This window comes from Corythoichthys intestinalis, chromosome 6, assembly GCF_030265065.1.
Source record: "Corythoichthys intestinalis isolate RoL2023-P3 chromosome 6, ASM3026506v1, whole genome shotgun sequence".
NCBI classification, from domain to species: domain Eukaryota; kingdom Metazoa; phylum Chordata; class Actinopteri; order Syngnathiformes; family Syngnathidae; genus Corythoichthys; species Corythoichthys intestinalis.
Genome location: NC_080400.1, coordinates 35,703,650 through 35,719,871, shown reverse-complemented (window position 1 = coordinate 35,719,871; position 16,222 = coordinate 35,703,650). Strand labels below are relative to the sequence as shown.

The 16,222-nt window shown below is 38.2% G+C and overlaps 1 protein-coding gene across 4 annotated transcripts in view; it reads right to left on the bottom strand.

The window, feature by feature from the left end:
- Nucleotides 1-16,222, bottom strand: part of igsf5b (immunoglobulin superfamily, member 5b) — a 63,624-nt gene that overhangs the window by 31,903 nt on the left and 15,499 nt on the right. For all 4 annotated transcript variants that reach the window (XM_057838420.1, XM_057838417.1, XM_057838419.1 and 1 more), the window contains exons 4-6: nucleotides 11,250-11,377; nucleotides 4,511-4,676; nucleotides 1,230-1,361 (exon numbers count right to left, since the gene is read on the bottom strand). In XM_057838420.1, the coding sequence (XP_057694403.1) occupies nucleotides 1,230-1,361; nucleotides 4,511-4,676; nucleotides 11,250-11,377 (426 nt within the window). The remainder of the gene's footprint in view (nucleotides 1-1,229; nucleotides 1,362-4,510; nucleotides 4,677-11,249; nucleotides 11,378-16,222) is intronic.

Below are 16,222 nucleotides of genomic sequence, written 5' to 3'. Positions count from 1 at the left end.
CCAAACTGCCGTAATTCATTTCATTCTGTGGGACTATATTTTTAGATGCATAGTACGACCACAACAGAGAGGAGTGCTTCTGTGTTCAGTCTGCTGGGGAGACCCTTGCTTTCCCACACAAAAAAATAAAATCAGCGGTGAAAAATACGATGTGATATCACTCCGCCCTGCTTGCCTAGACAGCCTGTTCCCTGCAAAGCTGCTGGATTACAAATGTTGCTGTTCTTACTACAATCATTGACATGCAATGGTAAGTTTAAAAAATTTCATCCAGAAAACATAGCTAACACTATTGATTGCATGGGTCATCGGTGATTCTCATTTGTGCATATGTTTGTTTGTTTTTTTATTGGTATCCTAAGCAGGCATCACTGAATTGCGCTAGCTTAGCCACTCTGGAGCCCTGAAACTAGTATATAGCTAACAAATTGCACGGAATTTGTTGAAATCAACTCCACTGACTTATTAAACCCCTCGTAACTCGAACATTAAGCCTCATGTAAAAAATTATAAAACTTCCCCTTTGATTGAAATGTATTATATTAAATAATCTATATTTTGATTCGTATGTTGTGTGTTGTTTTTAACATTTCAATCATGTATTTCAGTGGGTAATCTTTATACAGTATACACAGTACAGTACATGTGGTATGTATGTATGAACATTAATTGTTGAGATTTAACTTATCCTCCGATTTCAAACCATTTCTCTGCTGCTGTCCTATTTTGGCCATCCATTCATTTAAAACCAGTTAATTCAGAGCATATTTCTCAATTACTTTATATTTAATTACACCAGGGATTTTCTGCTTCATAATCGTGATGTAAGTCTGCTACCTTTCATCCCGTTGCAAAAATGTGTTCCTCTGTTGAAGCTTAGACCTCCAATTTATAATGTGAGAATCTGTAAAAAGACTCTTATAAATCTTTTTTTTTATCTTCATAGAAATCCTTTGTGTTATAAGTGACAGCTTTTAATCAGCCTTGCAGTCATTGTACTCATAAACCTAGTTTTTCAAAAATGCTTCTGTAAAAGTATACCTTTTTGCTGACAACTAATGTTCTCTATACAGTTGGGGAAAAACTATTGCTTGTCCTTGGTGAAGACCATCATCACAGAGTGTGACTGCCTTCCTTTTTCATTATACTTTAATCATACTCTCTGCACAGAAATGAGAAGAGGAAGGCGATAGTTATTTCTCCCAGCTAAAGCAATTCAAAGTGCATACTTGCTTGTCTCCTTTGTCTGTAGCAGAGGACAGTGCAGATGCAGAGCAAGAGAAGCAGGAGAAGAGCAGTGAGGGAGGATGTTACCGCCAACGGGACTCTGCAGTCATCTTCATCTTGCACCACCTCTGCAACTAAGGAAGGAAGGTCACATTGGTAAAACTAGAGACTTGCTATTGTGTACATTCATTGGCTGCAGTTCAGTAAAAAGGCATTTTGAAGAAGTATTCTTGCATTTCTAAACAACTTTACAAACCAGAAAACTTACTTCACACTTCCCTGCCAACTAATAGAATTAATGTTTAAAAGAAAATGCCAAATTTATACAAAAGTGAAATCCTCGTGATTGATTTAAAATGCTCTTCACTATGTAAAATTGAAGCTATCTGGCAATCTGATTGAGTTTTGCTTAACAGACTAGCGGGTTTGACTTGTATATTTCAGTTTTCTCATTGGCCGCATAGGCATTTACAATTGAGCTTTGTGAATTCTGCCTGGCAACAAGCAGCTGGCAATAAACAGCTGGGACAGCTTCAGCAATACATGCATGGCTGACATGTCTTTTTTTTTAATGAGCTTCTGCGAGCAAACAAGAAATCTGCCTCATAACAAGCATATTAGTCGGAAAGAGTGCAGTAGCTTTCTTTACCATACATAGTTGGGCTGTAACGATTCGTATCACGATTCTTTTTACCACGATTTAATACACAAAATAAAGAGTATGAAAGCATTTTATTTAAATTACATTAAAACAAACATTTTGTGGAAAAAAACACCTGATAATGTAACACTAAGACGCTAGATAAATAAATGAATAAATCAATAAATACAAATATAACAATTATCTACCCACCAACATGTTTTTGAAATAAATAAGAAGAAGAAGAAGAAGAATGCTTTTGAGTCTCTACAGTAGAGGAAGTCAAAATTCACCTGGGAGCAATTTACCACTTTAGGACAGATTTAGAAAATAGCAATGAAAATTACATATTACAATGGGACAAATAAGTATTTAGTCAACCACTAATTGTGCAAGTTCTCCCACTTGAAAATGTTAGAGAGGCCTGTAATTGTCAACATGGTTAAACCTCAACAATGAGAGACAGAATGTGGGAAAAAAACAGAAAATCACATTGTTTGATTTTTAAATAATTTATTTGCAAATCATGGTGGAAAATAAGTATTTGGTCGATACCAAAAGTTCATCTCAATACTTTGTTATGTATGTACCCTTTGTTGGCAATAACGGAGGCCAAACGTTTTCTGTAACTCTTCACAAGCTTTTCACACACTGTTGCTGGTATTTTGGCCCATTCCTCCATGCAGATCTCCTCTAGAGCAGTGATGTTTTGGGGCTGTTGTTGGGCAACACAGACTTTCAACTCTCTCCGCAGATTTTCTATGGGGTTGAGACCTGGAGACTGGCTAGGCCACTCCAGGACCTTGTAATGCTTCTTACGAAGCCACTCCTTTGTTAAGCTGGCTGTGTGTTTGGGATCATTGTCATGCTGAAAGACCCAGCCACGTCTCATCTTCATTGCCCTTGCTGATGGAAGGAGATTTTCACTCAAAATCTCTCGATACATGGCCCCATTCATTCTTTCCTTTACACAGATCAGTCGTCCTGGTCCCTTTGCAGAAAAACAGCCCCAAAGCATGATGTTTCCACCCCCATGCTTCACAGTGGGTATGGTGCAATTCAGTATTCTTTTTCCTCCACACAAGAGAATGTGTGTTTCTACCAAAAAGTTCTATTTACGTTTCATCTGAACATAACACATTCTCCCAGTCCTCTTCTGGATCATCCAATTGCTCTCTCGCGAACCGCAGATGGGCCTGGACGTGTACTTTCTTCAGCAGGGGGACACATGTGGCAGTGCAGGGTTTGAGTCCCTGGCGGCCCATTGTGTTACTGATAGTAGCCTTTGTTACTGTGTTCCCAGCTCTCTGTAGGGCATTCACTAGGTCCCCCTGTGTGGTTCTGGGATTTTTGCTCCCCGTTCTTGTTATAATTTTGACGCCACAGGATGAGGAGGGAGTTGAAAGTCCGTGTTGCCCAACGACAGCCCCAAAACATCACTGCTCTAGAGGAGATCTGCATGGAGAAATGGGCCAAAATACCAGCAACACTGTGTGAAAAGCTTGTGAAGAGTTACAAAAAACGTTTGGCCTCCGTTACTGCCAACAAAGGGTATATAACAAAGTATTGAGATGACCTTTCGGTATAGACCAAATGCTTATTTTCCACCATGGTTTGCAAATAAATTATTTAAAAATCAAACAATGTGATTTTCTGTTTTTTTTCCACATTCCGTCTTTCATGGTTGAGGTTTACCCATGTTGACAATTACAGGCCTCTCTAATATTTTCAAGTGGGAGAACGTGGACAATTAGTGGTTGACTAAATACTTATTTGCCCCACTGTATGTCAGCATGTTCAGCCATTTTGCACTTAAAGACTTATGCAATGAACTAGCGCCTAAATATTTGGGGGGGGGGGGGGGGGGGGTATCATTTAATAGAGACCTGCGATACATTTTATGCAATGTGACATAAGAAATAGATAATGTAGGAATTCTGAATTGTAAAAAATCTAGGGATGTCTCAATCGCATATTTTTCCACCCAAGTCCAAGTTACCTGATTTTGTGAATCTGCCAACACAGAGTCCAAATCCGATACTGAAAAAGTCTTTTTTTATTTGCACAAAAGTAGTGTACTGTTTCCAGTACTTTCTCGTCCGCTTTTTCCAGTAGTGTTGCGGTGTATAAGACGTAAAGAATGTTGTTTCTTTTGGCAGTGTCATTGTATTTCTGGATAATTTTACTTTTTAGCCCTTAAAAATATTTCATTATATTTTTTATTAAAAACCAATCCTTTTCCCCCGATTCCGATCCTCTGAAAAATGGCCCAATCGGCCCGATTTCCGATCATGTGATCGGAATTTGTTTGCATGTATGTACCAATGCATTTTCAAATTGTTAAAAGAAACAAGAAACTACTTTTTTGATGTTAAGGTGTTTTGATGTTTTCATGTTATGAAGATTGAACGAGTACTTTTGAGAATTTCAATTCTGATCTTAGAAATGTAACAACATGACTGAGAAGAGGTTTTTTGATTTCAGGCTCACCTGAATCAGCAGTCTTTCCCATTATTGCCTCGACGTTAAATTGCCTTATGTCATCGGCAGAGATTAAAAACATTTTTTTAATGAAAAGAAAACATTTTTTAAAAAAGAGAGATAGAAAGAGCAAACTGTAACATAGTGCTTTTGGTGTCTCACCCACTGTCAGAGGGATGCTGCTCATCAGCGGGGTAGAGAGGGCAGACACTGAGGCCAGACAGTCAACACGTGAGCTCTTAGTTGCTGTCATGCTGAGGTTGCTGCTCACAGTGAAGAGACTCTTTCCCGTCAGTTCACTGCTGAGGTTGTATTCACTCTGGCTCAACTCCACAACAGAGCCCAGACAGAAAAACACATTACTTCCAGCATTTTATCCTTTAGACAACATTTACCACGACCAAGGGGAAGGCATTTCATTTATGGCAATTTCCTTAATTAGCCAGTTCCCTCAATGATCACATTAACTATTTCTGAATTTACACCCTGCAAGAACACAATTTATTTAAGCCATTTACTCGTTTTTCTCAATGGCTTTGCCATCAAATGAGATAGAAGGGCTTTGTTACTAGCACCGCTTCCAGAGAACAATTCCGCCTAGAAGAAAGTCTAATGTCATGTCGAATTGTCCAATAAAATATAGCATCCTTAAAGGAGGCAGTCATCTTGTCTTTTACATTCCTAGATTTATTCATTGAGAAGTTGTCGCCTTCATCCTTCAGTCCAGCAAGAGGCAATGCTGCTAGGATCAGTTCATCTGCCATGCTGCTGTTAATCGACTTAATTTTCTTACCAGTGGATGTTGAGATGCTGCAGCAAGGCAGCTGGGTCCATCTGCGACACCCAGGCCACAGATCACTGGCTACATCCAGGGGGCTAGCTAGGGCCCACATCCAACCTTGTTTGGCGACTTTATATTTACGTTGTGTGTAGACAGACAAAATGCGGTCGAGCTTTATGCAATCATTGGGCACAAAATTAGCTACATCTGCACATTGTAATGAAAGAGCTACTATAAAAAGATATTAAACAATATCTAAAATGGCATATTAATGTATTTATGAATGTTTGTTTGCGATATCAAGGTGGCACAGTATAGGTTGTAAACTGCAGTTCAGTAGACTGTGTATGTTGGGTTGCAGACCCTTAATTGAAGTGGATTGTAAGGGGAAAAAGGAGAGCATTTAAAATATATTTATTCATGTATGCACTATAACATTAATATTGTGAAATAAAACAATTGTTAGGCACCATTTTCTCAGTACAGTGGTACCTCTACTTATGAAATAAATTGGTTTTGGAAGTACTGTAGTTTCGTAAACTGGAAAATTCCATAAATAAAGACACATTTTCCATGTAAATGCCCTAATCTGTTCCAAGCCCCCCAAAATTCAGACATTTATCTTTTATAAAGCATAAAATGCATCAAAACATGTAACAAATCGAATTCAAATGATTACTCGAATAATTCGAGTAACTCGATTTTCAAAATTGATCGAGGAATTTTCTGCGCGTCGAGGAATTGTTTAATTTCACCAGCTCTAACATTTTGCCCGGACTACTTTTAATGCGGCACAACACACTGACGTCACTTTCGTATAGGAATGGGAACTAATACAATTTTTACGATTCCGATTCCTTTATCGATATTGCTTAATGATTCGATTCTTTATCGATTCTCTTATCCAGGGGTCCCCAAACATTTTCCTGTGAGGGCCACATAACTTTTCCCTTCTCTGATGAGGGGCCGGGGTCAGTTTGTAACAGAAAAAGTGTGACGATTGCAGGAGTGCCTAAATGTAAAAAATTATTGTTTTTCAGAAAGCCAAAATCAAATAACCCTTCCTGGATTCTTCACAGAACAAAAGTAAATAAAATAAAAATAATAATATAATATAATAAATAATAATAACACTATTAATCAAATAGATAATAACCAAATAACCCTCTCTGAGTTCTTCACTGAAAAAGGCCAAAAAATAAATATCACATTGAGAAAAAAAAAAAAAAAAAAATTCAAAATGCTCTCTGATATTGTTCAGGGGGCCGGACCAAATGTGGAGGCCCCTGTGTTAAAGTGTATTACCAGAAATTGAAATGCATGCATGTTAGTTTTTATGGTGCTTTCACACTCAAGTGGGGGTGCCCTTGCGCTTCCTCACGCGAAGAAGAACGCGCTCACGTGAAGATGAGCACGCTTACACGCGAGGAAGAAGTGCCGCATCCAAGCAAGTGAGCGAGTTGGTGAGAGAGGGAAACACTGCTACGAGCCTACGTTCTTTGTTAATGTTTGTAAAATATCTACAGAGGCAACGCCTGTATATATCATCTTTTGTGTTGTTGTTGTGTGTAGAGATGGAAAAACCGAGGCTTTCCGAAACGGTGAACCACTTTTAAGACAATTACCCTAAATTGAATCACTGTTTCGAGGCGTTCGACACACTGCAAGAGCTCCATCTACTGGATAAACAGTGCACGTTTCTTTTTAAAACTAAAGTTGTCAAATTGACTCAGCATTACATATCTTCAATAGAATTAAGTGGATTTCGTCTATTTCAACCAGGAGATCGTGTCGTCATTAAGTGTGATTTACACAATTAAAGTTTTTTAAGCCTGTGTCATTGCTTTGTCTGTGAAGATGTGTTCAAAGCAGTATTTGTAATACACGACAGTGCTAGTCTCGTAAGTGGCTTGTCCTAGATGCTGGGGAGTAACTATGTATTGTTAATTTTTTTGTAAATATTACAGTACAGGAAGCACAGTGCTTGGGAACAGGATTATTATTTATTGCATACTGTAAGGATTTCCAAAATCATAAGATGGAAATAATTGAGCCAAATAAAAGAAAGGAAAGGTTTGTGAAACATTTTATTTTTTAATTAAGTATGATTTCTGGGGGGCGGGTGGATGTGTCGTATTTGTATCTATTCTAAATATCTAAACGTATGCAACTATCTAGTGTATAACAATGCAGAATGAATTTCATGAAATTCAAGTGATGATATTCCCACTCCTGACTTGAAAATGAGCAAATGTTTGTAGCACTCGCGAAAATTCCTCCTCTCAAAAAACCGCAGAATGACTGTGTGATTCTGCCACTTTTTATTGCGTTCACACCAATTGAGTGGGCGGGCTCCCATCGAGTTTTCATTTTCCTGTGGAAACAGTGTGACTCGCTGACACGTCTGTGACGTTCGAGGCCTAGTAAGCAGTGGTCACGTGACTTTTGGCTTGCTCGACGCCGTTTTCGGAACACTGCTTTGACACGCCTCTACTTCATTTGCTCGAATCAGATTCGAGCAGGAAGGCTCGAGCATCCCATCTCTAGTTGTGTGTTTCCACTCGTGATCGGACACTTAAATCCAGTTGTGTAGTGGTTTGAATGATGTGCTAATGCTAGCGAACGCATGCTAACCGTTTTGTTATTACTGTGTTAGCAGCTAGTCATCGCTGATTTATGTTGATGTAAACCTGTTTTTTATTGGGGACGAAATTGATTTGTTTCATTTCTATTTTTAGTTTCACTTTTTAAGTGATGGTTGAATAAAGTCAGCAAATTATACCAACGTCTTCTGCATCGTCATTTGGGAGTTTAGCTAGCTTTATAGCCAGGACTGAGCCTTAGCGTCTCGGTGAGGACAGTGCAGTCGTATTCCCTCCCGATGCAGTCATCTTCACCTTGCAATGACTACAAGTCGCTTTGTTGTAATTTTTCCTTGTGAAGTGAATACTCTTTCGAGCGTTTGAACCTACGTGCTGTCATTCTTATGTTTACGGCTGCAATGCTCGTGCTAAACCATCGTAACCTTTCATTTTCACCCTCTTTCCTGGTGAAGTGTAGCCAAACTTTGGAGCGAGTGGTTCTTGGTGCCATGCTAGTTTGATGCATCTGGACAACAAGACACGTCACGTCATGTGATGATGCAATACGCGCCTTTCGGAATCGTTAAAGGGATCGTTATGTCTTTTACATTGTGATGTCGCGGCATCAAAGCACTAGGAACCGGTTCGGAATTGGAATCGGATTTCGATTCCCATCCCTACTTACGTACAGGAAAAAGACAGAGGTGGCGGATATATTTGATTTCATATAGAAGTAACGATGAAGAAGCTGACGAAAGCGAAGAGAAACACACCAAGAAAAAGCAGAAAATGTTAAAAGTGTGGGAGCATTTCCAGCTGGACACCAAGGCGAACGCTGTTTCATGTATTCACTGTAAGACAGCGTTTGCATACCACTACAACATGTCTTCCATGCTGCAGCTCCACCCAAGGCACCCGGTTTACTCCGAGACCAGAGGAGCGATACTCGGGACAAGGTAAAATTAAGTTAACGTGGCGCTAATAAATGAAATCAACGTTACTGTACCTTGCTAACGTTACGTTAGCCCTGTGGAGGGCTAGGTTTCTATTAATTATGACTACTGTCGATGCATGGCTAACGCATCTTTCATATAGGCTTTGTTTAATCTGTAAAAACACAGCGCTGTAGAGTGATGAGGGTGTAAAATAAAAACATAATAAAGCTAACTGTCAATTTTAGCTAAGTAGTCATTGATGGATAAAACAACAAGTAGCACTGGTGCCTAATGTGCACCAATACAGCAGGTATCATACATATATTTTGAACACTCAAAATCCTATCAGGACTTACAATTTAGACTAACTTAAAATTTCACTAGAACTTAAAATTAGCTTGACACAAATGGAAATTTAATTGAACCATGGGAAAAGTGATGTGTGAAATCAAGCGTAATGAAATTTTTAGGTAAGAATATTTTCTTTTTATAAGATCTTGAGTTTTTTGAATTAGTTTGGGTTTTTTCTAGTCACATCTGAGATGCAATTGTTGGCTGTTTTCAACAAAGTACATTTAAAATAAAGACATTGTCTAAAAATGGTTCAATATTAGGTGAAATGTCTTGGTTTCTCATGTATGTATATTACATATATATATATATATATATATATATATATATATATATACATGGCTCCTTACCTAAAAAAATGTTTGATCCGATTACTCGATTAATCGATGGACTTTTCAGGAGTACTCCATGACTAAAATATTCGATAGCTGCAGCCCAGTAACAAATACATGTTATTATTAGATTATTGTGATTAATAACAATAAAATGAGGGTTGTGCATAATGTAAAAACAAAGAATAAAGAATAAAAGTTAATACACTTATGTAAGCTGTCGGAACACGAAGGGCAAAAATGAAGAGGATGCTGGAATACACACATACAGTAGAGTTCCCTCTTAGCCAATTGAATGCCAGGAAGATGCTAGCCAATAGCAGAGCAGCTATAAGTATGTTACGTTCATTAAACGCTGGGAGCTGCGAGTAGCAGCCAATACTGAATTTTTGCCCTTTGTATCCTGAAATTTCTTTCGTAATACGAGGTAATATTTTCCCGTGAGGCGTGTCTTAACCTGAAATTGATAATGTAGGGACATTCGTAAGTAGAGATACCACTGTACTTGCATGTTTCACTGCAAATAAATAACGTCCCTTTGAATGTTTCTCATGCACTCATCCATATGGCATCTGTATTGTCCTGTTCCTAATCCGATTAAGTGCATGTTAACCCAATGATTAACCTAATGAAATATGAGGTATACACAGGGGTGAAAGTGGCTAGAATTTCTTGTCAGAACTCTCTGACATAAAGGTCGCCACGGAGCCAGAATTTTTTATTTTCATTATTTTTTCAATTTTGAGGGGTGGCGTTAAATCTCCTAAAACCACTGAAATGCAAAGAAGACTGCTTTTGGCATAGTTATACCTATAACACACACATTAGGCTACTGTGTTACACATACTGTCACAAGGCATATACATGAAAAATTGATTTTCATTCAAAATCTTTTAATTCAGTGATTTCCAAATAACAGTTGACAAAAGCATCAGTTGCACCAACCTCCACCTCCTGATTTTTATTTCCCCTCATTTCCTCGCATCTAAACGCAAAACCTCAATTTAACTACTTAAGAACATACAATAGGGTGTACATTAAAACTGAACATAATGTAATTTTTTTAAATAATAAAGTAGTACCATACATTAACAAAAATAAGTACAAATGACTTACATTATGCACAGCGAAGTGGAATATAGTTTGAAGATCAAGCAAACATGAACTTATTTTTAATCATAAGGAAAGCCTAACATAAATGAACAAAAATAACTGCAGTTTACAACCTATACTGTGCCACCCTGTATGGCTTGATATTGCAAACAAACATTCAACGTGAACATTAACATAGAATATGTCCTGAACCTCCCCATCAGAGCAATTAAATTAAATTAAATTAAATAAGCCTCTTCAACTCTTTCCTTTCTCTTAAAGATCTGATCAATTTTCTGTTGCAATACCTTTTTTTATGGCATTAATTCAACAAGCTTGTTCTTTTTGTCTTTTATTGCAGTTCCAGAAAGCATTTGCATTTAAACCAATCAGAGCTAACTATCCATGCTGATCACATGACAGTCTGTCTGACAACTGAGTCATGGGTGGTTTGCTGCGCGCGTGCGCACATCGGCTCAACTCGTCACTGAATGAGAAGGTTTTGCACTGACTCGTCAAGATGAGATGCGTGTCTGGCAGCCTGGCATTTTTTTATTACAAGCGGTTTTGACAAGTGCCATCATATTTTTGGGATCAAAGCACCGTTTTGCCCAGTTTCGGCCCCAAATCTTTTACCGGAAAAGCGTCCCGGCCCACTTTCACCCCTGGATATACAGTGTATGGTCTTCCAAAAGTCAAAATGCAGTCAAGTCAGATGTCAAAAAACAGCTATAACGTGTGCTTGCAAAATATTAACCGATATCTGATTTTAACTGTTAGTTGTAAACAAACATGTCGCACATTTACATGTTTTTGTTGTTCGTTTACCTTTTTACCATGGACTTCCCATTGCAAAGTAGGGAGAGGGTACCATCCCACAGCATCACACTCAAACTGGACCAACTGCCCTTTTAATGCTATTGTGTGAACTCCAAAGACTTTCACTATGCCTTTTTCTGAAATCAAAAAGAACAGGTGAAATTACACAATTGCATACATGAAGGTGCCTCGGTTCATTTTATGGTGACAGAATTTTAGATTTTAGCCTAAATTGATAATTTAGTAATATTGTAATATAGTAATAATACTTGAATAATGTGAGTTTTCTCAGACAGTGATGAAACTAAAATATATTATTCAAGAAATATAATGGGAATACATTTGACAAATATAGCTAGAATTGATTATTAATTAATTATGTTAAATGTACCGTACATATTAGTAGTGAATCAGGCCCTCTTGTGTAAAGTTCTCATGTCCTCATCATGCTTGCATGGGGTTTCTCTAGTTACTTGCGGGTTAGCCTCATTTAACACTCTAAATTGTCCATTGTGTGAATGTGAGTGTGGGTGCTGCAGTATATGGTGTCTGTGCTACACTAACAACCAGTCAAGGATGTACCCCGCCTCTAGCCCAAAGGAATGCTTGTGATCCTGGCTCCAGCTTGAGCCTAATGAGGACGAACACCACAGAAAATTAAGGATATGTAATGTGGATCAAATTTGTGAAATCAGAATAAGTAAAAAATAAAATTTTATTCATTTCTACTATTCTGCTATGCATGAGCAATATGTACACCATCTACGACAAGGTGCATTTTCCATTTTACCTTTAACTTGAATTATTTTTAACAGAAACTTCTCATTGTGAGTGAATGCCATTCATAAGCATAATTTTTTAAAAGAGAAAATCCACTTTAAATCTAAATAACAGCAGTGAACATGCCATAATCAGTGTTGTTAATAACGGTGTTACTAACGGCGTTATTTTTGTCAGTAGTGAGTAATCTAATTAATTACTTTTCCCATCTTTGCAACGCTGTTACCGTTACTAAGGATGTGAAGGTTCGCATTACTTCAATTTGGGTGAATGACGTGGGAGACATGGTGAGAGCAGAGCAGGAGGGGGAGGAGGAAGGGGGGACGTGACGCCACTGCAAATGCGATGCTAGGTGGCTCGAAGCGTTAGCATAGAATTCGCGCTCTTGCTAGCATTACAATTTATCGTGGCGAGTGTCATCTTAAACTGTCAGGCAACTTTTTTTTTTTTTTGCATACAGTTCATGGCAATCATGTGGGTACAATTAATTGAAAATAATGCACTCTTTTCCTGTTCAGTATGCACTATCATCACCAAGTGGGCGTTGTCCTTGTAGAAGCTTCAATATAATAATTTTTTATTACCAAAATTAGTCTTTTTTTGAATGACGTATCCTATAAACCTTGACTGATTTATTTTTAATCAAAACAACTAGAGCAAAGATAGAAAAGGGAAGAGATCCAGAGCCTCACCAGCATATTGATGAATATATCTACAGTATATACAGTATATTAGAGGGGTGACGGTACACACAAGTCACGGTTCAGTACGTACCTCGGTACGGGGGGGTCACGGTTTGGTGCGAGTTCAGTAGAACAGGAAAAAGAAAAAGGCTTTTTTCTCACAGCATTTCTAAGTTTGTACACCATTACATTCTTTTGTAGGTGACATTTGAAAAAATATGTACAAAGGGTGACCTGTTTTTTTTTTTTTTTTTTGAATGGAAAAGACAGTTCAATTCAATCAGTTAATATAAACATTTGATTTTAAACATTTGATTTGAGAGACATTATAGAATTGCTCATGTAATAACGTGTAGAACATGAAAAGTAACATCAGTTACTTTGTCGAGTAACTAATTAGTGCTACGTTGAAGTAATTGAGTTACTAACTCAATTACTTTTTGGGAGAAGTAATTTGTAACTTTTTTTTGTAATTACTTTTTTAAAGTAATATTAACACTGGCCATAATGATTATGAACATCTTGTTTTTAATCCATTTTTTTTAAGTTTAGTAATTTGGGAAATACTTTTAAATTTACAAGTACAAAATTGTGTTATAAAAGGTTTAACAATGGACAACATTGAGGAGTATGAAAATGATAAGCAGCAGTAGTACCTCAGAGGACTGTTCACTTATAAGGGAGGGGCAGACGTATAGCTGATTGATTGAGCGCCTTAAAGTGTCAAAAGCTTGACAAATGCTTCTCATCCTTTCCCCCTCATCTAGCACCCTGCGAGCCAAATAAGCCTCTATGGAGCACAGATGTACAGCAGGTTGTCAGGCAGCAACGGAGGCAAAGACGACTTGATTGTTGAATTTAGAGCCTTGGAGAAAAGCATACGCTCCAATTTTAATGCATTTCAACTGGGGATGGAATGTACTGAATGTATTTAGCGGGCAGTTAGAGCAAATTTTGGCATGTGACCAGCAGCTTTGTTCATTGGTGACCAGTGAGAGTAGGGGAGCCATTCAAAATGGGAATGCGATACCCCAGTTTATCTTATTCACAACATTACTCTTACACATTAAGAATAACTTAGTTTAGAATTGTGCAGCAAATCATCGGTGTTGTGTCAAAACATGCAGGGCAACACTGAGGTCCACTGAATGTTCTATTTCAACAACATTTTTGCACATTCCTCTTACGTTAAAAATAAATTTCTCATGACAAGTCCTCAAAAAACTGTTTTAGTATTTTGCATGTCACTGTACAGGGCACAGTGAAATAAGTCTTCCAGCTTATAAAGTGGGGCAAATAAGTATTTAGTCAACCACCAATTGTGCAAGTTCTCCTACTTGAAAAGATTAGAGAGGCCTGTAATTATCAACATTGGTAAACCTCAACCATGAGAGACATAATGTGGGGGGAAAAAAACAGAAAATCACATTGTTTGATTTTTTTTTTTTTTTTTAGGTTTATCCATGTTTAAAATTACAGGCCTCTCTAATATTTTCAAGTGGAAGAACTTGCACACTTAGTGGTTAAGTAAATACTTACTTGCCCCACTGTATTCTTAAAATGACCTTCTGAAAATAATTTTTGGCTCTACTTTATGGCTGTAATTTTGAATATGAGCCATTTTTTGTCTTTGGGCAAAAAAGAGGTGCGTGTTTGTTTGTGTGTGGATGGTGCGCTATGGCTAAAGTGATAGCCATTAGCCATAGAATATCAGATACTATGGTGGGGATTTATAAGTAGAGGGCAAGGGTGGATTTTTTTATTTGAAATGATTGTTATTAAATTTGGAGAAATTTGAGCAGCGGGAAAATTACAAAAAATACTGTATATACTCTATTTATGCTCTATAGTGTGGAAATTACAATATGTACAGTACACACACATACAGTGGGGCAAGTAAGTATTTAGTCAACCACTAATTGTGCAAGTTCTCCCACTTGAAAATATTAGAGAGGCCTGTAATTGTCAACATGGGTAAACCTCAACCATGAGAGAATGTGGGGAAAAAACAGAAAATCCCATTGTTTGATTTTTAAAGAATTTATTTGCAAATCATGGTGGAAAATAAGTATTTGGTCAATACCAAAAGTTCCTCTCAATACTTTGTTATGTACCCTTTGTTGGCAATAACGGAGGCCAAACGTTTTCTGTAACTCTTCACAAGCTTTTCACACACTGTTGCTGGAATTTTGGCCCATTCCTCCATGCAGATCTCCTCTAGAGAAGTGATGTTTTGAGGCTGTCCTTGGGCAACACGGACTTTCAACTCCCTCCACAGATTTTCTATGGGGTTGAGATCTGGAGACTGGCTAGGCCACTCCAGGACCTTGAAATGCTTCTCACGAAGCCGCTCCTTTGTTGCCTTGGCTGTGTGTTTGGGATCATTCTCATGCTGAAAGACCCAGCCACGTCTCATCTTCAATGCCCTTGCTGGTAGAAGGAGATTTTCACTCAAAATCTCTCGATACCTGGCCCTATTCATTCTTTCCTTTATACAGATCAGTCGTCCTGGTCCCTTTGCAGAAAAACAGCCCCAAAGCATGATGTTTACACCCCCATGCTTCACAAAGGGTATGGTGTTCTTCGGATGCAGTTCGGCATTCTTTTTCCTCCAAACATGAGAACCTGTGTTTCTACCAAAAAGTTTTATTTTGGTTTCATCTGACCATAACACATTCTCCCAGTCCTCTTCTGGAACATCCAAATGCTCTCTAGCTAACCGCAGACGGACCTGGACGTGTACTTTCTTCAGCAGGGTGACACGTCTGGCAGTGCAGGGTTTGAGTCCCTGGCTGCGCATTGTGTTACTTATAGTAGCCTTTGTTACTGTGGTCCCAGCTCTCTGTAGGTCATTCATAGGTCCCCCCGTGTGGTTCTGGGATTTTTGCTCACCGTTCTTATCATTTTGACGCCACAGGGTGAGATCTTGCATGGAGCCCCAGATCGAGGGACATTATCAGTGGTCTTGTATGTCTTCCATTTTCTAATAATTGCTCCCACAGTTGATTTCTTTACACCAAGCATTTTACCTATTGCAAATTCAGTCTTCTCAGCCTGGTGCAGGTCTACAATTTTGTCTCTGGTGTCCTTCGACAGCTCTTTGATCTTGGTCATAGTGGAATTTGGAATGTGACTGGCTGAGGACAGGTGTCTTTTATACCGATAATGAGTTAAAACAGGTGCCATTAATACAGGTAACAAGTGGAGCCTCGTTAGACCTCGTTAGAAGAAGTTAGAGCTCTTTGACAGCCAGAAATCTTGCTTGTTTGTAGGTGACCAAATACTTATTTTCCACTCCAATTTGGAAATAAATTCTTTAAAAATCAAACAATGTGATTTTCTGGGGGGGGGGTTCCACATTCCGTCTCTCATGGTTGAGGTCTACCCATGTTGACAATTACAGGCCTCTCTAATCTTTTCAAGTAGGAGAACTTGCACAATTGGTGGTTGACTAAATACATATTTGCCCCACTGTATAGTATATAGGAAGGAATTCAATAGATCTCAAGGCAAAAGAAT